Source organism: Cydia pomonella, chromosome 26 (assembly GCF_033807575.1).
Source record: "Cydia pomonella isolate Wapato2018A chromosome 26, ilCydPomo1, whole genome shotgun sequence".
NCBI lineage: Eukaryota > Metazoa > Arthropoda > Insecta > Lepidoptera > Tortricidae > Cydia > Cydia pomonella.
In genome coordinates, this window is record NC_084728.1 from 4647170 (window position 1) to 4669310 (window position 22141).

Below are 22141 nucleotides of genomic sequence, written 5' to 3' on the forward strand. Positions count from 1 at the left end.
AAAGATCTCAACAGTTCGCGTTCAATTCAAACCTCAAAAAATATCTAATTTAGTAAAGCTTATAAGAGAAAGTTAGATTAGGTACTTTTAATGCCTACGGCATAGTCTCGTCCTTGATGATGTTTTTTTGGTAACTTAAAAGTAATTGTAACCATTGTAGTAGTTTATTTTTCGATGTTAACGAGTGATAATATTTAAAAAAGGTTCTTGGTTAAATACTGTATTGTTCAGAATTGCTTTAATTCAAGGCATACGGGATTCAGAAATTCATTTAGTGTGAGGTCTTCGGTGAGGAATTTAGTTGCATCCGCATCCGCACTGTCCGCAGATGGAGACGGAGCCGCAGGCGGGTGCGCAGCCGCCGAAGCAGACGGAGCCGAGCACAGGCACGGCGCCGGTGACGCAGGTCGTGCCGCACGCGTCGATGGTGCCGGCCGCGCCCACCTGTCCGCAGCCCTGCCCGCCGTACGAACCGCAGCTGCCGCCGGAACTGGAGGAGCGGCTAATCGAACCGCTCAGCACGGACTGAAAAATATTGTACAAAATTCTTTGGACCCGTTTTCTTTGCTCTTGAATGTTCATGAAACACTACGATATTTTCAACAACATAATCCTAACAGCTGGTGTGTTACACACATAAAATAAATATTTATTGTGTATCACAAATCATGAACTAATTCAAAATTAAAAGATTAATTCATGTACACATACATTAAAACAGCCTTACAACTCAATATAGGTACTTAGTATTCACTTTAGTCGTTAGACTCCTACGTAAGTAAATAATAAATGTCTTTTTCAACACACTTGCTCAAAACGACGTTTTTATTCCACCGATTTTTGGCTCATTATCCTAGATATTAAACACGCCTGCTTTTTAGGGTTCCGTAGCCAAAAGGCATAAAACGGAACCCTTATAGTTTCGCCATGTCCGTCTGTCTGTCTGTCTGTCTGTCTGTCTGTCTGTCTGTCTGTCTGTCTGTCTGTCTGTCCGAGGCTTTGCTCCGTGGTCGTTAGTGCTAGAAAGCTGAAATTTGGCATGGATATATAAATCAATAAAGCCGACAAAGTCGTACAATAAAATCTAAAAATTTAATTTTTTTTAGGGTACCTCCCCTACACGTAAAGTGGGGGTGAATTTTTTTTTTCGCTTCAACCCTAGAGTGTGGGGTATCGTTGGAAAGGTCTTTCAAAACTAATAGGGGTTTTCAAGAAACATTTTTTGATAAAGTGAATATATTCGGAGATAATCGCTCCGAAAGAAAAAAAAAATGTGTCCCCCCCCCTCTAACTTTTGAACCATAGGTCCAAAAAATATGAAAAAAATCGTGGAAGTAGAGCTTAAGAAAGACATTAAATGAAAACTATAGCGGACATGATCAGTTTAGCTGTTTTTGAGTTATCGCAAAAAGTTTTCCCTTCATAGTAAAAAGACTTACTTTAATAAGGTACTGATTATGCAAATTTGCCTATTTGTTTAACTCGGGTGAAAGGTACCGTATCATCCCTTGGTTAACAATTTACTATACTTTAAGCTCCAGTTTAGCTTATTGTGACGGAAGAGTAACTACGGAACCCTACACTGAGCGTGGCCCGACATGCTCTTGGCCGGTTTTTTATTTTATTCTGTATATTATATCACTCGTGCTTTTTCATGATATTATTCGACTGAGGTAAGAAGGTAACTGATTGCTAATAATATGCATGGAAACGGAGCCTTCTCAATTTGGTCGAGTAATACATTTTTTAAACCAACTATTAGGTTTCAAATGTTAGTTCAAAGAGGTTTTATCGCACCAAACATTTTTTTATAGATTAAATTATCTCGTATAGTTATTAACGAATAAACATAACATTTTATCGATTTGATCTCCCTACGTCTAATAAAAATATTAGCTTTAAAAAAAAAACTGGCTGTTTGTCGATTTCGTTCACGCCTTTGCCTTGCGCGCGCACTGGAAACGTGCGTAAAAAAAATTAAATAGTTTTGCATGTTTTTAGTTTATATATTGACGAAAATATCATTTTCAAGCATTGAAAATGAAGAACACATAAAATTGACGCTGCCAGTAATACTAATAGAGACAAGAGCCGAGAACGATAGCCTTTTACCATCAAAATCGGATGAAAAATAACTGGCAACATACGAATTAGTAGCAACAGCGGGTCTAAAATGGCTAGAGACAGCCCAAGATAGAGAGAAGTGGAATAGCTTGGTGGGAGGCTTTTACCCGAAAGTGGCCCAAATATTTTTTAAGTTAAATTTTAAATTAAATTATTTTATTTTAATTTCTATATTTATTTTGTTTAAAGTATGTGTGGAAGAAATAAAGCTCTTTATTATTATTATTACGACGCACAACGACAACGACCCACGACAACAACGACCCACTTTTAGAGCATGAGAAATGAAACAAATCTATTAAAGATAGTCGTTAAAATAAATGAAAATTCAATCAAATATATTTACCTGAATCAGGCAGAGCTGGAGACAGAGGGCAAACACGGTGAAGGGAGACATGTTGCTGGTACTTACTTTCAAATTTACTTGAAACTATACTTGCTTATTTAGCTGTTCACCCTTTTATACTGAAGTGGTTTCGATGGAATGTTAAAAACATTGATAACTCGAACACGTGCATGAAAATCTGTGTTTTGTCTATTAAATAGTATTTTACTGAAACAATGAGGCTTAAGCTGATAGTGACTGTAGACGTGGACAATCACAGGCTGTTTAATTAATTAGTCTATTGTTTTAAATCAAAAGAATTTTCGAGTAGAGATAAAAAACCATTTATAAACTAGCTCTGCAAAGCGAAGAGTCATTCTAGTGAAAACTTCCACTAAGAACAAGTCAAGATGGCCTTTAAAGTTGTGATCTTCTGCGCTGTTGCTGTCCTTGTCCAGGTAAGTCGCTTTATTCATTTAATTTTAAACTTTTCTACACACCAAACATCATTTATTATAAATATTTTTTTCCACTATTTATCCACCTTTTTGTTTTATTCATTCTCTCAACGTTCCCGTAAAATCACTGCTGTTTTGGCCAATCCTGCAATTACCATGGCTTTCAAGACAGAATTAACTGATTGAAAAATGGAATGCAAGCAATTCGATGCTGGCTAAAGCCAAAATTTTAGTTGTACTACCTGTTATGAAAGTATCATAAAGTTACTGTCTTCTATAAATATTTATTATCCTGCAGGAAAATTATATCCATAATTTTGGATGGGTTAATCTCGTTTTTAGCTGTTTTCACTCTGTATTGTTTTTTTATTAAGGTGTGCAATAAAGAGTATTTGTATTGTATTGTAATCCACGTGATACAATAACTGTCACTTTTTAACACCGCGGGATAGAAAGTGACGGACATCGTTTTTATCACGCTGACACGTAGACAAGAACGACCATCATATAAAAGAAATTGTGTTAGATTTGGGGCCTTCAAGGTTTCACAGTCAAACTACCCAACTTATGCACGTAGGCACTAACACTCAGTATTTATTTATATATTCATATCAGATAAATAATAATAATTTTATTATGTTTATTTGTGTTGCAGACCATCTCTGGTCAGAAATGTGGCTGCTCAAGCGGCGGCTCGAGGGGCTCCAGCAGCTCCCTCAGCTCCAGCTCCATCTCAATCTCCAACAGCGGCGGCGACCTCCTCGTCAGCAGCGTCGGCCCCATTTCTCCCTCCGGCATCGCCGTCTCCTCTGAGCTCGGCCTGAGCGGAGACTTGGACGTTAACGGGGAACTGCCGTTCCTGAGCGCCGTGGAGTTCTCGGGCAAATATGACACTAAAGGGTCTGGCTGCGTCGACTACAGCTGCGGCAGCTGCGGGAACGTGGCCATCACCAGCGTGCAGGGCGGCTCTGGCTCCGGCTGCGGCTGCGGCTGCGGCTGCGCACGCTAACATCATCCACTACGATGAAGTTATTTTTGGCTTTCTTACTGCAAAACACGTACCTATTGTGCAATTGTGCTAATTCATTAAAATGCATTAACAAAATAAGCATTGTTTTTATCTCATAGAATTACGTAGCGGCCTAGCGGTAAGGCTTTTTAACGGATTCGAGTCCCAGCTCATACTTAAGAGTGTCTTGGAACTTATGCTAAATAAAATATTATTTGAAAAATCTGACTAATCTAAGAGCTAACCACTCACGTGCTTCATATTTTTCAGTGACTTCTATTATTATAATAAAATAAGGATGACAGCTGGTAACCAGAGTTACCAAAAGCATGTGAGTGGCTAAGGTACCCGAATCAAAGTAGACCAAATTCTCAAGCTTGCCTGTTTTCTAAATTTTATACTAAGTTACTCGCAAGTATCAATGAGTTCAAATTTTGCGTTTATGGTCGTTTACTACCACCTGTGCTACCACGAACAAAACTGAACACAAGAACAACGACGGGCCTTATTTGGTGGCGTACCTTACTTATTTCTCGTATGAACAAGACTTTCCTAATAATAGTCTAGTCCTAGTCGCTTTCTAAAAGCATTGCCAGTGCCAAGTTTGGGATTATTTTGAAATTTGTTTTGTCTTGAGAATCAAACCAAGGAAGAGCTACGTTAAGAAAGAGGATGTGTCATAAATCATAAATCTTTATTTGTCCAACATAGGTTGTTACATTATGGTATAGCTTCACTATGTGGCGCCTTTCGGCATACAAATTGTAAGGGCATGCATGTCACCTTATTTATACTAAACTTAAATTAGGTCTTCCAGAAGATCGTTAACAGTGTAGTAGCACTTATCGACTAGTAATTTCTTTAGGGGGGTTTTGAAAATATTCAGCTTTTGTACAGATTTAATTCGTAGTGGTAATTTATAATAGATTTTTGGAGCCATTCCAACTAATAAATATATGTGTATAATTCAAACTGTAATTTTACTAAATCATTGACGCACCTGAGTTTTATGAGTTGCGTACGTGTTTGTTTTATTGATCTAAATATCATCTGTCGGTTTATTCCTGAGATTGGAAAATTGGAATAATACTAGCTGCTGCCCTTGACTTCATCTGCGTGTGGCTTATTTTTTATCCAATGTGCTTTTTAATGATTCCCCATACAAACTGCTTTATTTGAGAGATAAATATTATTCCTGGATCGGCGTCTAGTCAGCGCTATGGAAAATGACGTCGCCGCGCAGTTGCGCCAACGACGCGTCGAGCAGCAGCCAGAGTTGACTTAACGCCATCGCTCGTAAGACGCTCTTTCGGGGATAAAAACTATCCTTTGTCCTTCCTCAGGACTCAAACTATCTCTATACCAAATTTCAAGTAAATCTGTTCAGCAAGTTAATCGGGAAGTGGTAAGAGACAGACTGTCACATTTTTAATGAGTACCTATTATTCTGCCTTCCTAAGCTAAAGACGGTATCTGAATATTAATGAATTAAAATGGAAATGCTTTTTGGCAATGCCTTTAGGTTGACATTTTAAGGTACATGTTTGCGTGTTTTTTTTTAAATACTGCGTTTTAGGGTTCCGTAGCCAAATGGCAAAAAACGGAACCCTTGTAGATTCGTCATGTCCGTCTGTCTGTCCGTTTATGTCACAACCACTTTTTTCCGAAAATATAAGAGCTATACTGTTCAAACTTGGTAAGTAGATGTATTCTATGAACCGCATTAAGATTTGCACACAAAAAAAAAACAATAAATTTTGGCGGTTCCCCATACATAGAACTGAAACTCAATAAATCTTTTTTCATCAAACCCATACGTATGGGGTATCTATGGATAGGTCTAATATATATTTTTAGGAGGGTTCTAATATTTTTTTTTCTAAACTGAATAGTTTGCGCGAGAGACATTTCCAAAGTGGTAAAATGTGTGTGTCCCCCCCCCCCCCTCTTACTTCTAAAATAAGAAAATGATAAACCTAAAAAAGTATATGATGTACATTACCATGCAAACTTCCACCGAAAATTGGTTTGATCGAGATCTATAGTAACTGGTTTTTTTTTAATACGTCATAAATGGTACGGAACCCTTCATGGGCGAGTCCGACTCGCACTTGGCCGCTTTTAGTTTAGCAGTTATGCCTGGTTGTTGTAAGCCTGCCTTTGACTAGATTTTTTTTAAATGTGTAATCTTATGCAACAGATGTTGTTGACGCCCGGCATCTCTCAATTTCCATGATAAAATGAGTGACGTTCACCGCCGAATTACTGTCGCGATTATGACGTTCATTTCGTTACTCTTTTATCTAGGAAACTGACCGACAGCGGCAACAACGACGCCGCAGCAGTCATGCAGCTACAGTTAATATCGGTAAGTCACTTTTAACTTTCTGCACAACAACAATTTATGTCAGTGCAGTGTCATTCGTCTCAAGTCACAAAGTCGCGTCATCCGCACTGCGTCATATAGACTTTGTGTGTAACTTACGTTAAAATATAACGGTCGCTTTTTTCCGCGCGACATTTTTCTCTTGACGAAAGTGAAGCGCTGGTGGCCTAGCGGTAAGAGCGTGCGACTTGCAATCCGGAGGTCGCGGGTTCAAACCCCGGCTCGTACCAATGAGTTTTTCGGAACTTATGTACGAAATATCATTTGATATTTACCAGTCGCTTTTCGGTGAAGGAAAACATCGTGAGGAAACCGGACTAATCCCAACAAGGCCTAGTTTACCCTCTGGGTTGGAAGGGCAGATGGCAGTCGCTTTCGTAAAAACTAGTGCCTACGCCAAATCTTGGGATTAGTTGTCAAGCGGACCCCAGGCTCCCATGAGCCGTGGCGAAATGCCGGGACAACGCGAGGAAGAAGAAGAAGAAAGAAGATTTTTCTCTTGACTAAATGACAAATACATAGAGGACAAGCGAATGTGCTTAAAAAAATCTTCATTTCAAGGATTTTTTTTCAACTAAAAGGATCATACCAAGATTTTGTATTGTCGAGATCCAGATTACAGAACTTCAGTTGAGACCTACTTTCAAAGTATAATAAGATTCACTTATACAGTCAGCACCAATAATTGCGGGCAGAAATATGACTCAACGAAGTATGAGCTAACTTATAAAAGATTTACAAAAGATCTCAACAGTTCGCGTTCAATTCAAACCTCAAAAAATATCTAATTTAGTAAAGCTTATAAGAGAAAGTTAGATTAGGTACTTTTAATGCCTACGGCGTAGTCTCGTCCTTGATGATGTTTTTTTGGTTACTTAAAAGTAATTGTAACCATTGTAGTAGTTTATTTTTCGATGTTAACGAGTGATATATTTAAAAAAGGTTCTTGGTTAAAAACGGTATTATTCAGAATTGCTTTAATTCAAGGCATAAGGGATTCAGAAATTCATTTAGTGTGAGGTCTTCGGTGAGGAATTTAGTTGCATCCGCATCCGCACTGTCCGCAGATGGAGACGGAGCCGCAGGCGGGCGCGCAGCCGCCGAAGCAGACGGAGCCGAGCACGGGCACGGCGCCGGTGACGCAGGTGGTGCCGCACGCGTCGATGGTGCCGGCCGCGCCGACTTGTCCGCAGCCCTGCCCGCCGTACGAGCCGCAGCTGCCGCCGGAGCTGGAGGAGCGGCTAATGGAACCGCTCAGCACGGACTGAAAAATATTGTACATTGAAAATTCTTTGAACCCGTTTTCTTTGCTTTTGAGTGATCATGATACACTGCGCTATTTTCAACAACAAAATCCTAATATCACTCACTGGTGTGCTACCAGGTGCTACACATAAAGTAAACATTTATTTTGTATCACAAATCATTGACAAAATTAAAACATTTATTCATGTGCAAAAACCTATTCACAGCCTCCATAATCATAAACTTATTATACTTACAACTAAGCACATAGGTATTCACTTTAGTCGTAAGTAAATAATGAATGTCATAACTAACAGAAAGAAATACAAAATCGGTCATGTGATTAACTGTATAGTTAGCTAATGAAATTATAAATTTAGGCTTTAACAAAAGTGAAAATAAATGAAATATATTTACCTGAATCAGGCAGAGCTGGAGACAGAGCACGAACACGGTGAAGGGAGACATGGTGCTGTTTCTTTCTTTCTTTATTCAAAGTTATTTGAAACTTTAATTGCTTATGTATCTGGTCAAGCTTTTATACTAAAGCGGTTTCAATGGAATGTGAAAAACATAGATAACTCGAACACGTGCATGAAAATCAGTGTTTTGTCTATTAAATAGTATTTTACTGAAATAATGAGGCTCAAGCTGATAGTGACTGTAGACGTGGACAATCACAGGCTGTTTAATTAATTAGTCTATTGTTTGAAATCAAAAGAATTTTCGAGTAGAGATAAAAAAAACATTTATAAACTAGCTCTGCGAAGCAAAGAATTATTCTAGTGAAAACTTCCACTAAGAACAAGTCAAGATGGCCTTCAAAGTTGTGATCCTCTGCGTTGTTGCTGTACTTGTCCAAGTAATTCGCTTTATTCATTTAATTTTAAACTTTCCTACACACCAAACAGCATATCTTATAAATATTTTTTCCTTCATTTTCCCCCCTTGTTGGTTTTATTTAATTCATTCTCTCAACGTGCCTGTAAATTCACTGCTGTTTTGCCAATCCTGCAATTACCATGGCTTACAAACTGATTCAAGTAAAGAATGCAGATAATTCCAAACTATCGGAAAAAGCCCAATTACCCAACCCGACAACGCAAGACAGATCGTCTTGGCGCCGAAGGATAAGGAGAGCCGACCCCACCTAATGTGCAAAGCAAAGCAAAAGACTAATGAATATATCATAAAGTAACTTTCTTGTATAAATATCCAGCTATCCTGATTGTATTGGATTTGGGCCCCTCAAAGTTTGACAGCCAGCCAACCCAACTTATGCGTCGTCAGTCAACTAACTATTGAAATGTCAGGAAAGCACTAACACTCAGTACTTATTTATATATTCTTTTTATCACGTACTCGTAATTCTCAGCTTTTAAACTCTTTTTGTTAGTTGATTTAATAACGTACGTTGATTTGTGTCGCAGACCATCTCTGGTCAGAGATGTGGCTGCTCAAGTGGCGGCTCTAGGAGCTCCAGCAGCTCCAGGGGCTCCAGCAGCTCCGTCAGCTCCAACTCCATCGCCATCCAAACTAGCGGCGGCGACCTCCTCGTCACCAGCGTCGGCCCCATCTCCCCCTCCGGCATCGCCGTCTCCTCCGAGCTCGGACTGAGTGGAGACTTGGACGTTAACGGAGAACTGCCGTTCCTGAGCGCCGTGGAGTTCTCGGGAGAATACGACACTAAAGGGTCTGGCTGCGTCGACTACAGCTGCGGCAGCTGCGGGAACGTGGCCATCACCAGCGTGCAGGGCGGCTCCGGCTGCGGCTGCGGCTGCAGGCGCTAAGACCACGCATATCGTCCGATATTTTTAAATTTGTAATTTATCGGACTTAAATTTGAAATCGCCCTATGCTGTGACACAATAAAATATATGAGCCTACCTAAATTTCCTTTTGCTACTAGTATCAGTGCATTTCTTCTGGAATCCTTGTTCACCATTAGGTAGCTACGCAACTTAACTTAGATATTTATTTATTTATTTGTATAATATGAAACAAACTGTCATACAATAGTACATTACGATACAAGTGCGAAAAATAGGAAATTCGAAACGAGTGGCGATAAATTAAAACACGACCGAAGGGAGTGTTTTAAATCGACACGAGTTGCGAATTACCTATTCGCACATGTATCGTACAACGTTTTACAGTACATATGGCCCTTTAAATGTTCGACACAGTAACGTAATATGCTACTTCTCGCACTAGTGCTATAAAGTAGCCCCATATGTACTGTAAAAAATATTATTACTGTTTCTTCTCTTAATCTAGACTAGTTTTGTTAAACATATAGAAGCACGAAAAGTATCTAGATAGTAGATATATTGACTTTTAAAGACATACATTTTTCGCAATGTGGGCCCTACCGCAATCCTCGAAAATTGATTTTACATAGTGTATCTATGTCACTCTTATACGGCATTGAACATCATTTTGGGCGTTATACTGTTAAACACTGCATAAACGTAAATCGTGCCGTGCATCATCGAAGTTATTTGTTGATATTATTGTTAGTAATATTGACGGAAGCTAAAATGTTTCTCATACCTTCTCACGTTTTATTATGAAAAGTTTAAATTGATCTTCGTTTCCGTCGCTTTAATCGTAAATACGACAGCGACAAAAAGAGACAAAGACAATTTTTAGACAATTGAAACGGTAATTAAAGAACAAGGTCGGTATAATTGGTATATTTATTAGATATATAACGAAATATAACAGAAATCATCCAAATACCTACAGCGAAAGAGAGTAGTCTGAATCAACAAAAAATATTGTATAACGATTACAAACCATTATATACGCTGATCAACGACTTTATTTAATAATCGTTTGTTACAAGAATGCCATTTAGTCATTTTTGTCTAATACCTATGGAAATAATATTACGTGTACGAATTTTAACAAACAACATCAAAATAAATATTCTCTGCTGACACTTCACTATATAGATCGTGTCATTCACGACCACACGTTCGTCTTGACTCGTATCGTCATGTAATTAAAGGTTAGATTTGACAAATCTGCGCGTCGTCGTGGATGACACGAACTATAATACCTATTGATGTCAAATTCGGGGGTTGTCGTTGAGATTCAAGATGGCGAAGACGTCTCGAGAATATTTTTTTGTGTTTAGCTCATTTATGTTGTTCAAAGTGTAGTATTGATAGCTTATTATGCAGTGAACTATCGTGGAAGTGTGCAGTTAATGAAAAACTAATCTTGAAACACGTTTAAACATGTTTTAATCAACATCCGGCAATCCATCGTGGCTTTTAGTAAAGTCCAGCTATCTCTTTACTAAAAGCAACTACCGAACAACGTCATGCTCTACGAGCACACTTAAAACTCACAACGAAACTTGACATTGGCAAAATCATCATAGATTTGATGGAAGCCATATTTTAAAAGAAGAAGATGTCAAATTCAATATCAAATTGATAAAACACGTGAGTGATATCCATGCAGGCAAATGAGCTTTAATGCCACCTTTTGAGCCTAGCTAAGATGTAAATCTTTAGAAGTACATCAAAAAGTCCCATGCGAATCGAAAACATGTATTGGGATAACAGTTCTACGAAAGGTCACCTGACAATTTTTATACAGTATTTAAGTTTTGTTTGGCGTTTTCTATGAACAATTGTCAACTTAGCTAGGCCCCCTGATCGTCAATGAATAGTATATTTATGTTGATTGATTGACTCTTAACTAACTTGGGAGACTAGCTAAATAAATCCTCCACCACGAAGCGATATAATATAACAAACAGTCATAACAGACAGAAATCTCATTAAATTGATAATCGAAACTATATTTGATCTTTATTAGTGATGGACCTAATATTGGCTAATTATTAGGTATTCGGTAGGTAAGTTCGATTAAAGTACTGAATAATCGACAAATATTGTATAGTAGGTATACATGGCGGATGGGGGCTAGTCGATTTTTTTAGGTTTTTTCGTTAAGGCCCTCTTTTGTTAAAATCTTACTCGAGTATAAGTTTTTTTTTTATATACTACGTCGGTGGCAAACAAGCATACGGCCTGCCTGATGGTAAGCAGTCTCCGTAGCCTATGTACACCTGCAACTCCAGAGGAGTTACATGTGCGTTGCCGACCCTAACCCCACCCCCCTCGTCGAGCTCTGGCAACCTTACTCACCGGCAGGAACACAACACTATGAGTAGGGTCAAGTGTTATTTGGCTGCGGTTTTCTGTAAGGTGGAGGTAAGTAGCATAATTTCCCCGACTTACGTATATCCTACTCTTATAGTGGTGCAGTTGGCTAACAGCCGCTTATAAACAGGTAAACAGCGACGATCCGAGTTCGATCCCCGGACGTGTGTGCAGATATAACTTTTTGTACTGTAATTTCATATTTTTGATTGATCAAGAGAGTGTGAAGCTCGAGCCGAGACCTACATGTTTTTTCGGAACGATTATTTCCGAAAATATTAACTTTATCAACAACTAGTTCGTTTTGTAAGACCTATTCAACATTACCCCACACATTGAGTCAAAGCAAAAAACAAAACGTTTCCTATGGGAGGTGCCCTAAAAATATATATTTATTTTGTAATTTTTATTTTACCGTTCTGTCGCTATGCATGATGTATGTATTCATGCCGATTTGCAGCTTTCTAGCACTAACGATCACGGAGCTAAGACGCGGACGGACGGACAGATGGACATGGCGAAACTATGTAACTATACGGGTGTCTAGGTGACTACGAAACCCCAATAAAGGGGTACGATGGCTAGTTACCATATTTCTTATAACGATGCTCAACACGGAAATGTAAAGGTGCTGAAAAGGCCTGTGGTTATTTATATTTGTAGTTGTTGTATGCGTACTTCACTCAAAAAATTTAAACTTAATTTTAATGTAACCTAATAACAATAATAATTACCTATATTATGGTAGATATTAGGTATGTTAATAAATATGACGATTTAAATTAGAACATCACTACTGTCATGTTGTAACACTTAATTAAGGTGGCACAGAGAACCAGTATTTTGGGCCATTAGTTGTTGTTTTGACAACAAACCATAGAAGCGGAACGTGAATAAGGTCGCAAGTCGCCACCTAAACGCGTAAATTTTACGGCGCTTACGTCGTTTTGGTCGCGTGGTATAGATTGCGATTTCGACAATTTCATTGTTTGGTATAGCTACTCTATAGTAATAATAATAACTCAATGAAGAAAGAATTAAAACATTTTAATAATATCAACAAATGACTTCGACGTTGCATGGCCAGTTTGTTTTGCAGTGTATAAGAGTGACGTAGATACACTATGTAAATTAAATTATCAAGTTTTACGAAATTATATGTGTCGGCAAGAGACAACGATCTCTAGGTTACGTTGCGTAGCTACCTAATGGTGAATAAGGATACCAGAAAAGATGCACTGATACTAGTAGCAAAACGAAATGTAGGTATGCTTATATATTTTATTTTGTCACAGCGTAGGGCGATTTCAAATTTAAGTCCGATAAATTACTAAATGAAAAATATCGGACGATATGCGTGCTCTTAGCGCCCGCAGCCGCAGCCGCAGCCGGAGCCGCCCTGCACGCTGGTGATGGCTACGTTCCCGCAGCTGCCGCAGCTGTAGTCGACGCAGCCAGACCCTTTAGTGTCGTATTCGCCCGCGAACTCCACGGCACTCAGGAACGGCAGTTCTCCGTTAACGTCCAAGTTTCCGCTCAGGCCGAGTTCGGAGGAGACCGCGATGCCGGAGGGGGAGATCGGGCCGACGCTGGTGACGAGGAGGTCGCCGCCGCTAGTTTGGATGGCGATGGAGTTGGAGCTGACGGAGCTGCTGGAGCCCCTGGAGCTGCTGGAGCCCTTAGAGCCGCTACTTGAGCAGCCACATCTCTGACCAGAGATAGTCTGCAACACAAATTCAACATGTTATTAAATCAACTATCAAAAAGAGTTTGAAAGCTGAAAATTACGAGGAAGTGATAATAAGAATATATAAATAAGTATTGTTTTTAGTGCCTTCCTGACATTTCAATAGTTGGTTTGGTTGGCTGCCAAACGTAGAGGGGCCCAAAATCCTATACGATCCGGATAGGTCGATATTTATACAAGAAACTTTATGATACTTTCATAACACGAGGTAAAACTAAAATTTTAGCTTCAGTCAGTATGGAATTGTCTGTATTCTTTATTTGAATCAGTTTGTAAGCCATGGTAATTTCAGGATTAGCAAAAATAGCAGTGATGTTACAAGCACGTTGAAAGAATGAATGACATAAAACCAACAAGGGGGATAAATAAAGGAATAATTATTTATAAAATATGGTGTTTGGTGCGTAAGAAAGTTTAGTAAAAAGTAAATGAATAAAGTGACTTACCTGGACAAGGAGAGCAAAAGCGCAGAAGATCACAACTTTGAAGACCATCTTGACTTGTTCTTAGTGGAAGTTTACACTAGAATGACTCTTCGCTTCGTAGACCTAGTTTATAAATGGTATATTATCTCTTCTCAAAAATTCTTTTGATTTAAAACAATAGACTAATTATTTAAACAGCTTGTGATTGTCCACGTTTGGAGTCACTATCAGTTTGAGCCTCATTGTTTCAGTAAAATACTATTTAATAGACAAAACAGTGATTTTTATGCACGTGTTCGAGTTATCAATGTTTTTAACATTCCATTGAAACCGCTTTAGTATAAAAGCTTAACCAGCTACATAAGCAAGTATAGTTTCAACTTTCAAGTAGCTTCAAAAGCGAAGGAACAGCATCAAACATGTCTCCTTTCACCGTGTTCGCCCTCTGTCTCCAGCTCTGCCTGATTCAGGTAAATATTTTTGATTGAAGTTTCACTTATTTTAACGACCAACTATAATAGATTGTTTACTTTGTAGATTGTTTACCTAACTACACAGTTAATTACATGCCCGATTTTATGTTTCTTTGTGTTAGATATCTAAGACATTTAAAATTTACGACTAAAATTAATAATTATAGTATATAAGGTGTATCTAGATCGATATCATAACCTTCCTATAACACGTATAAAATCAGATGCGATAAACAAACGGCGTAAAATATTAACAAAGCTGTATCTGTAGGTACAACGTAAATGTAAAGCGCAAAAGGTTTGCATTAGAATAGAAATCATTTATTCAGACACCACATCAAATCAAATAGCAAATACAGGGAAAAGATACACAAAACAATAATAGAAACAAAGATGTGAAGTCGAAATGGTCTCCACTCAGCAAAGCAGCTGGCGCGACTAGCGTGGGAAACGACGCTGGTTTTATGTGGAGCCAGGTACCATCGCTATTTTCACGTTTTATTAGTTCGTAAGTATACAATTATTTTGTTGCAGCTTATCCCTTGGAATGTTAGGCCGTCGGCTCCCGACCGATAATGTTATTTAAATTTCAAATTAGATTAATTGTAATAAAATCTAATTTCCAACAACTCAAAAACGACATATATGCCATTTAAAGAGTTATGACAATGATGTAGATAAAGCAGTGTATGTAACGGTACATAATTAGGCATTAAAATACTCGTGTGATCCTTTTATGAAACTCATTTCATTCGTTTCATGAACCCACACGTATTTTAATGCCTTTCATTATGTAGCAGTCACATAAACTAATATTATGTTGAGAGGTCATTTATATTATTTTATATTATGATGGTGCGCACGAATAAATATGTTAATTATAAATTTGCTAATGATATTTCTCTTATATGGAGCATACCAGTTGGTGCTATTAGAATTATGTAGTTGAAAATAACGCAGTGTTTCATGAACACTGAAGAGCAAAGAAAACGAGCCCAACAAATTTTTAATGGAAAATATTTTTCAGTCCGTGCTGAGTGGTTCCATTAGCCGCTCCTCCAGCTCCGGCGGCAGCTGCGGCTCGTACGGCGGGCAGGGCTGCGGACAGGTGGGCGCGGCCGGCACCATCGACGCGTGCGGCACCACTTGCGTCACCGGCGCCGTGCCCGTGCTCGGCTCCGTCTGCTTCGAAGGCTGCGCGCCCGCCTGCGGCTCCGTCTCCATCTGCGGAAAGTGCGGATGCGGATGCAAATAAATTCCTCACCGAAGATCTCACTCTAAAAGAATTTCTGGATCACTCATGTCTTGAATTAAAGCAATTCTCAATAACTGTGTTTGCCTTTTTGCTAATAATATAGTTCTTAACCTTATAACCTTTTTGACATATTTAGGTGTCAACTCGCTAACATCGAAAAATAAGTGCCTACAATTACTTATAGATAATCCGATAAAAAACATCAAAAATAGCGAATGAGATTACGCTTTACAAGTATCTAATTGCTTTCAATAAATGCGAATTATGTATTTCCGACAAAATCATTCAAAATTTTAATAACATCGCGCTAACCATCAAAAATATATCTGAAGACAGTCGACATCTTCTCGGGGCACCCATCTTCAATGAAGGCATCCCTCCCCTTCTGAGTAAATCTATTTCGAAATTTAGTGACTATTCGGACAGCCTTCTCAAAGTCATTCTGCTTTGTTTATTTTAAAATCTTGTTTACTCATTCCAAAATTCACCTACCTGCTCCGCTGCTCCTTTTGGAAATATCCCCGTCTACTCCGACCTATTGACTTACTTTTAAAAATTGAATCCATTTTGAACATCCAATTTAGCGAGCAGGCATGGACTCAAGCCACCTTACCGATAAGATATGGTGGCTTGGGTACCCGTAAAATTTCAAGTGTGAGTGAGGCGCCTGGCATCATCTAGGCCAGAGTCAGGTCACTGGCTCCACGCGTATCCTTCGTTAACACCGGCACCTTTATCGACCCAGAGACGCTTCACATAGCCGCTGGTCTCCGGCTTGAAGTTGCACTCTGTGCCGACCACGACTGCGCGTCTTGGGATCCCATGTAGATAGCCTCGGTCACCATGGGCTCGCCTGCTCTTCGGGTGCCGGCCCGCTTGTCTCGCCACGCCGCGGCGCGCCGCCCTTAACGACATCTTGAGAAGGGCACTAGTCAGTGCCGGCGTTCCCGCCGCTTTGGAGCCCCAAATAGTGCGGAATGACGGTAAACGCCCCGACGGGATGTCGTTAATTCCCTGGAAGATGGGTCGCGCGTTGGTATGGGACGCCACTTGCGCTGACACGCTAGCGGCATCCTACTTCCCATCGACCAGCAATCATGCTGGTGCGGCGGCGGACACTCGGGAGCATCAAAAGGTAGCCAAATATAGCTGTCTCGGCGCTCAATACGAATTCATTGCGTTTTGCGTCGAGACACTTGGTTCGTGGGGCAGAGGGGCACATATGCTCCACTCCACAAGGAGCTGGGAAAGCGGCTGAGGGAGGCAACGCAATCCAGCGCGGGAACGCTGCTTGCATGATTTTTACTTTAGTTATTCTAATTGTAATTAGTTTTAGTTTATTATTCATGTTGTGAGTTTTCATTGAGATTTTACGCAAATAAAATGTCCTAATTTAGAATATATTATGCTAAAACGATCGTCAACAAAATCAAAGTAATTTGTTAAGACTTAGTAGAATTTTTTTCTCCCGAAATGGAATTTCATAGAAAAGATACCGTCCCTCCCTTCCCTCTTAAGGTGTACAGGAGAGTCTGGGTCCATGTAAGTATCTAATCTAACTTTCTCTAATTACAAAAATAGAATATCTCTATGTATTAAACTCAAAATATATCATATTAGTTTTCACCACACCAACGGGTAAAGGCCCTCCTGATTGTTCAAAAACTAATGAGAAAGATGAATTTATGTATGCACGTGGGGCAAAGCAATCAGATGCAAATTTTGAGTTTTTTCCTTGCAAATTTAGACTTTTCAATGATGATTTGGTTTGTTTTTTTGGTATATCATAGTTTGTATTTTCCTCGCGTTGGTGTGGTGAAAAAACTTGTGTTTCATATGGAGGCAAAGCTTGTTAACCCTCGTTCCTTGAAACCCTGAAACTCGCGACGCCCGTGGTTGAATTTTGGAATCTTTCGCTTGCTCGGGTATCAATATTAGCACGAGCGGTTAAACAACAACTTTGCCTCCTTGTAAAATAAATAACTACTAAACGCAAACTGTTGAGATCTTTTTGAGGCTAACTGTATTAGTCATTCTTTTTATATTTTGAATGTTTGTCTCAACTGTAGTTCAGCAATCTGGGTCTCGACAGTACTAAATATTGTTTTTATCCTTACGGTTATAAAAAAACTTAGAAATGAACTCTATAGATAATAATTTTATTTGTATAAATATTTGAGTTTTAATAGCTGTCAATAGAGTTGCATTTTATAACTGACATATATGGCTTCGTTTTTTTTTTTTATAAAAGAGAAATTACATCGGCTATGATCACTTATCTGCCAAACTGCATAGCAGTTTGTTGGCAGAAAACTTATTCTACCCTCCAACATTGTTAAGTAAGTTATTGCTTACTTGATTTATAGCTATATAACTATAGTTTGAACTAGAGGCTTAAGATATTATATTAAAACATTCGCTTGGTAGGTATTTGTCATTTTGTTAAGAGAATATCACGAGGAAATTAAAAACCGGGCCTTCTTAGGCTTACGATACCATAGATAAGTTATTTTTTCTAAACTAATGTATACAAAACACTCACCAGTACAAGTCGGGGCTCAAATCCGGGTTACAATTTATTGCTGCCTGACCGCTAGGCCACTAGCACTCTCATAACTTTCATAGTTTGGGTATTATGGGTGAATGTTTGTAAGAAAAAAACATGCCTATTTTGTTGATGCATTTTAATGAATCAGCACTATTGTACATAGGTACGAGTTTGCAGAAAGCCAAAAAAAACATGGACTTGTCGAGTCATTGTAGTTGGTGTTCTTAGCGTCCGCAGCCGCAGCCGCAGCCGGATCCGGAGCCGCCCTGCACGCTGGTGATGGCCACGTTCCCGCAGCTGCCGCAGCTGTAGTCGACGCAGCCAGACCCTTTAGTTTCATATTCGCCCGAGAACTCCACGGCGCTCAGGAATGGCAGTTCCCCGTTAACGTCCAAGTCTCCGCTCAGGCCGAGCTCGGAGGAGACGGCGATGCCGGAGGGGGAGATGGGGCCGACGCTGGTGACGAGAAGGTCGCCACCGCTGTTGGAGATGGACACGGAGCCAATAGACCTGGAGCCGCTGGATCTTCCGGAGCCGCCGGACCCACACGAGCAACCACAGTTCTGTCCAGAGATAGACTGCAGCACAAAACTTCATTAAGTATATATTACAAAAATAAAGTCTTGAAATATTTATAAGTAAATACATTTATTTATTTTAGGTAGGTAGTTGAAACATAAAAGGTGAGCCACCAATATATGGCAAATACATAGTATGTCCATCAGGACGAGCACAAAATGCTCATTGTTGGTATTACTTAATGACTTCATTGTGTATGTGTATTCATGATGGTATTACTTAATGACTTTATTGTATATGTGTATTTATAATGAACTTTAGAGCAGCAAAAGAGACTAATTTTTTTGAATAAGAGGCGTTTATTATTTCCGAGAAATAAATAATAAGAGCTATAAACTTACCTGGAATAGGAGGGCGAAAGCGCAGAGGATCACAACTTTGAACGCCATTTTAACTTGTTCGTAGTGGAAGTTCTCACTAGAATGTTTCTTCGCTTCGCAGATCCAGTTTATAAACAGATTCTTATCACTACTCAAAAATTCCTTTCATTTAAAACAATAGAATAATTAAAAATAACAATTAATTGAACAGCCCGTGATTGATCACGTTTGTAGTAACTATCAGCTCAGACCTCATTGTTTTAGGAAAATACTATGTAATAGACAAAATACTGATTTTCTCCCACGTGTCCCGAGTTATCAATGTTTTCAACATTCCATTGAAATCGTTTCAGTATAAAAGCTTGACCAGCTACATAAGCAATTACAGTTTCCATTAACTTTGAAAAGTAAGGAATAGCACCATGTCTCCCTTCACCGTGTTCGTCCTCTGTCTCCAGCTCTGCCTGATTCAGGTATTTTTTTTTAATTTTCATCTTTTTTAAATTCTGTCTAACGTTTTAGTTTTATAATAGATCGTTTACTTTGTAGTTTTATTTCCTAACTCGACAATGAACTACATGCTCTTGTATTTCTTTCTTTTAGTTAAGACATTTATTATTTTACTAAAATGAATAAGTAGGTGTATGAGTTTTTGGTTAGAGGCTGTTTATATGTATTTGCCCACGAATACATCTATTAGTTAATGATTTGTGATACACAAGAATGTTTCTTTTATGTGTGCTAAACACCAGGTGGTACAGTCAGCATCAATAGTAGCAGATGAAACAACGCGCTAAAAGTATCTGATATTCCGGATAACTTTTCCAAATATAGATAAATATCTAAAATTTACATTCAAAAGTTATATCTTTTACCGTCTCAATTGTTCTACATATAGAACCACCACATTTTGTTAAGTTGTAACAGAATGGTAGATACTTTTGAAACCTTGTTTGACCCGCTACTTTTGATGCTGACTGTACTATTAGGATTCTGGTGTTTCATATGCACTCAAGAGGGGTCCAACAAATTTTCAACGGACAATATTTTTCAGTCCGTGCTGAGCGGTTCCATTAGCCGCTCCTCCAGCTCCGGCGGCAGCTGCGGCTCGTACGGCGGGCAAGGCTGCGGACAGGTAGGCGCGGCCGGCACCATCGACGCATGCGGCTCCACCTGCGTCACCGGCGCCGTGCCCGTGCTCGGCTCCGTCTGCTTCGAAGGCTGCGCGCCCGCCTGCGGCTCCGTCTCCATCTGCGGACAGTGCGGATGCGGATGCAAATAAACTACTCACCTAAGATCTCTTTCTAAATGAATTTCTGAATCACCCATGACTTTAATTAAAGCAATTCTGAATAATACCGTTTTGTTAATACCGTTGTGTCAATTCCTTTAAGTTAGCAAAACAACATCAACAATAGCGAATGTGACTACCCTTTAAAGTATCTAATATTAAATGTCTCTAATATGCTCTACAAAATAAGATATATATACATCAAAGTATATCAGATTCTTTTAAACACGAACTGTTGAGATTTTTATGTAAAACTTTTATCATTTGGTTCATACGTCGTTGGGTCATGTTTATTTCCACAACTATTGGCGCTGACTGTCTAAGTTAATCTTTTTATACTTTGAAAGTTTGTCTAAACTGAAGTTCTGCAATCTGGTTCTCGACAATACTAAATCTTGTTTTTATCTGTACGTTTGTAAACAACTTAGAAGTGAAGCCTCTAGTGCATGTCATATATGTAAAAATATTTGTATAAAAAATGTGAATAGCTGTCATTGTAGTTGCATATTATAAATGCTATATATGGCTTCGTAACTTCGTATGAACTAGAAGCTTAAGATATTATATTAAAACACATTCATTTGGTAGGTATTTGTCATTTTGTCAAGAGAAAAAATAACACGAGGAAAAAGTGTGCTTATATTTTAACGTTAAGTTACACACTAAGTATAAGTATATGGTAAGGTTGCCAGAGCTCAATGAGAGGGGCGGTTTTAGGGTCGGCAACGTGCATGTAACTCCTCTGGAGTTGCAGGCGTACATAGGCTACGGAGGCTGCTTACCATCAGGCGGGCCGTATGCTTGTTTGCCACCGACGTAGTATATAAAAAAAAATTATGCAGTGCGGATGACGCGACGTTGTGATTTGAGACGAATGACACTGACATAATTTGTTGTTCTGCAGAAAGTTGAAGGTTGACATTTATGACATAAATTATATGTAAAAATGTCCTACTCAGAGGCAGGTTTAAAACCAGCGAAAGCTGCTAAGCGAGGGGTTGTCGTTGAGATTCAAGATGGCGAAGACTTCTCGAGAGACAAAGTGTAGTATTGATAGCTTATTATGCAGTGAACTATCGTGGAAGTGTGCAGTTAATGAAAAACTAATCTTGAAACGCGTTTAACCATGTTTTAATCAACATCCGGCAATCCATCGTGGCTTTTAGTAAAGTCCAGCTATCTCTTTACTAAAAGCAACTACCGAACAACGCCATGCTCTACGAGCACACTTAAAACTTACAACGAAACTTGACATTGGCAAAATCATCATAGATTTGATGGAAGCCATATTTTAAAAGAAGAAGAAGCTGCTAAGCTAAAAAGCAGTATGAAAATTTAATGCATTTTTCAGATTCAGATTTTAAGGTACATACCAATCTAACATTTCTATTAATTAATTAATTAAATTATTTTTCAGATACCTCCTTTAGCTTAGGAGAGCATAACAATAGGTAGCTCTCTTATTAAAATCGTGAAACTGTGTATATGTGTCTGTTACCTCGTCACGATTAAATCGCTGACCAGTTTTTCTTGAAATTTGGTATAGAAATAGTTTGAGTCCCGAGGAAGGACAAAGGATAGTTTCATTCCCGAAATCATTCCGGGTGAAAAACGGGGTAGAAATATGATAATTAATGAATCGTCTTGTAATTGAAGCAAGCATCGACATCATCCTGGACCTTTATCCCTATTTGGGGTCTGCCTTCCTTGTCCTAAGCCTCCAGTTGGCACGATTCCTGGATAGGTTCATGTCGATATTTGTTTTTTTAAGGTAT

At 38.9% G+C, this 22141-nt stretch overlaps 8 protein-coding genes across 8 annotated transcripts; 4 read left to right on the top strand and 4 right to left on the bottom strand.

The window, feature by feature from the left end:
• Positions 1–223: 223 nt before the first annotated feature.
• LOC133532034 (chorion class high-cysteine HCA protein 12-like) lies at positions 224–2583 on the bottom strand. The gene is made up of 2 exons (XM_061870524.1): positions 2471–2583; positions 224–525 (listed from the first exon to the last, which is right to left on the bottom strand). Exons 1-2 carry the CDS (start codon positions 2519–2521, stop codon positions 298–300), a joined length of 279 nt encoding a protein of 92 aa, XP_061726508.1. The 5' UTR covers positions 2522–2583; the 3' UTR covers positions 224–297.
• A 189-nt stretch (positions 2584–2772) lies between these two features.
• Positions 2773–3916, top strand: LOC133531853 (chorion class high-cysteine HCB protein 12-like). Its single transcript, XM_061870248.1, has 2 exons — positions 2773–2907; positions 3563–3916. Exons 1-2 carry the CDS (start codon positions 2860–2862, stop codon positions 3914–3916), a joined length of 402 nt encoding a protein of 133 aa, XP_061726232.1. The 5' UTR covers positions 2773–2859.
• Positions 3917–7264: 3348 nt separating this feature from the next.
• Positions 7265–8179, bottom strand: LOC133532213 (chorion class high-cysteine HCA protein 12-like). Its single transcript, XM_061870782.1, has 2 exons — positions 7965–8179; positions 7265–7566 (listed from the first exon to the last, which is right to left on the bottom strand). The coding sequence occupies exons 1-2, from the start codon at positions 8013–8015 to the stop codon at positions 7339–7341; spliced, it is 279 nt and encodes a 92-aa protein (XP_061726766.1). The 5' UTR covers positions 8016–8179; the 3' UTR covers positions 7265–7338.
• A 121-nt stretch (positions 8180–8300) lies between these two features.
• On the top strand, positions 8301–9439 carry LOC133532212 (chorion class high-cysteine HCB protein 12-like). The gene is made up of 2 exons (XM_061870781.1): positions 8301–8409; positions 8978–9439. The coding sequence occupies exons 1-2, from the start codon at positions 8362–8364 to the stop codon at positions 9335–9337; spliced, it is 408 nt and encodes a 135-aa protein (XP_061726765.1). The 5' UTR covers positions 8301–8361; the 3' UTR covers positions 9338–9439.
• Positions 9440–12754: 3315 nt separating this feature from the next.
• On the bottom strand, positions 12755–14034 carry LOC133531830 (chorion class high-cysteine HCB protein 12-like). The gene is made up of 2 exons (XM_061870223.1): positions 13922–14034; positions 12755–13451 (listed from the first exon to the last, which is right to left on the bottom strand). Exons 1-2 carry the CDS (start codon positions 13967–13969, stop codon positions 13092–13094), a joined length of 408 nt encoding a protein of 135 aa, XP_061726207.1. The 5' UTR covers positions 13970–14034; the 3' UTR covers positions 12755–13091.
• Positions 14035–14269: 235 nt separating this feature from the next.
• LOC133532315 (chorion class high-cysteine HCA protein 12-like) lies at positions 14270–15705 on the top strand. The gene is made up of 2 exons (XM_061870930.1): positions 14270–14370; positions 15401–15705. Exons 1-2 carry the CDS (start codon positions 14320–14322, stop codon positions 15626–15628), a joined length of 279 nt encoding a protein of 92 aa, XP_061726914.1. The 5' UTR covers positions 14270–14319; the 3' UTR covers positions 15629–15705.
• Positions 15706–18295: 2590 nt separating this feature from the next.
• LOC133532022 (chorion class high-cysteine HCB protein 13-like) lies at positions 18296–19202 on the bottom strand. The gene is made up of 2 exons (XM_061870512.1): positions 19097–19202; positions 18296–18754 (listed from the first exon to the last, which is right to left on the bottom strand). Exons 1-2 carry the CDS (start codon positions 19142–19144, stop codon positions 18401–18403), a joined length of 402 nt encoding a protein of 133 aa, XP_061726496.1. The 5' UTR covers positions 19145–19202; the 3' UTR covers positions 18296–18400.
• A 266-nt stretch (positions 19203–19468) lies between these two features.
• LOC133532033 (chorion class high-cysteine HCA protein 12-like) lies at positions 19469–20431 on the top strand. The gene is made up of 2 exons (XM_061870523.1): positions 19469–19548; positions 20130–20431. Exons 1-2 carry the CDS (start codon positions 19498–19500, stop codon positions 20355–20357), a joined length of 279 nt encoding a protein of 92 aa, XP_061726507.1. The 5' UTR covers positions 19469–19497; the 3' UTR covers positions 20358–20431.
• Positions 20432–22141: the final 1710 nt, after the last annotated feature.

Bases quoted from the DNA above. Each gene is read 5' to 3' on its own strand.
- LOC133532034 (XM_061870524.1), bottom strand. From the start codon at position 2,521: ATGTCTCCCTTCACCGTGTTTGCCCTCTGTCTCCAGCTCTGCCTGATT. The intron at 526-2,470 runs GTAAATATATTT...AATATTTTTCAG, and splicing joins TCCAGCTCTGCCTGATTCAG to TCCGTGCTGAGCGGTTCGAT.
- LOC133531853 (XM_061870248.1), top strand. From the start codon at position 2,860: ATGGCCTTTAAAGTTGTGATCTTCTGCGCTGTTGCTGTCCTTGTCCAG. The intron at 2,908-3,562 runs GTAAGTCGCTTT...TTTGTGTTGCAG, and splicing joins CTGTTGCTGTCCTTGTCCAG to ACCATCTCTGGTCAGAAATG.
- LOC133532213 (XM_061870782.1), bottom strand. From the start codon at position 8,015: ATGTCTCCCTTCACCGTGTTCGTGCTCTGTCTCCAGCTCTGCCTGATT. The intron at 7,567-7,964 runs GTAAATATATTT...AATATTTTTCAG, and splicing joins TCCAGCTCTGCCTGATTCAG to TCCGTGCTGAGCGGTTCCAT.
- LOC133532212 (XM_061870781.1), top strand. From the start codon at position 8,362: ATGGCCTTCAAAGTTGTGATCCTCTGCGTTGTTGCTGTACTTGTCCAA. The intron at 8,410-8,977 runs GTAATTCGCTTT...TTTGTGTCGCAG, and splicing joins TTGTTGCTGTACTTGTCCAA to ACCATCTCTGGTCAGAGATG.
- LOC133531830 (XM_061870223.1), bottom strand. From the start codon at position 13,969: ATGGTCTTCAAAGTTGTGATCTTCTGCGCTTTTGCTCTCCTTGTCCAG. The intron at 13,452-13,921 runs GTAAGTCACTTT...TTTGTGTTGCAG, and splicing joins CTTTTGCTCTCCTTGTCCAG to ACTATCTCTGGTCAGAGATG.
- LOC133532315 (XM_061870930.1), top strand. From the start codon at position 14,320: ATGTCTCCTTTCACCGTGTTCGCCCTCTGTCTCCAGCTCTGCCTGATT. The intron at 14,371-15,400 runs GTAAATATTTTT...AATATTTTTCAG, and splicing joins TCCAGCTCTGCCTGATTCAG to TCCGTGCTGAGTGGTTCCAT.
- LOC133532022 (XM_061870512.1), bottom strand. From the start codon at position 19,144: ATGGCGTTCAAAGTTGTGATCCTCTGCGCTTTCGCCCTCCTATTCCAG. The intron at 18,755-19,096 runs GTAAGTTTATAG...TTTGTGCTGCAG, and splicing joins CTTTCGCCCTCCTATTCCAG to TCTATCTCTGGACAGAACTG.
- LOC133532033 (XM_061870523.1), top strand. From the start codon at position 19,498: ATGTCTCCCTTCACCGTGTTCGTCCTCTGTCTCCAGCTCTGCCTGATT. The intron at 19,549-20,129 runs GTATTTTTTTTT...AATATTTTTCAG, and splicing joins TCCAGCTCTGCCTGATTCAG to TCCGTGCTGAGCGGTTCCAT.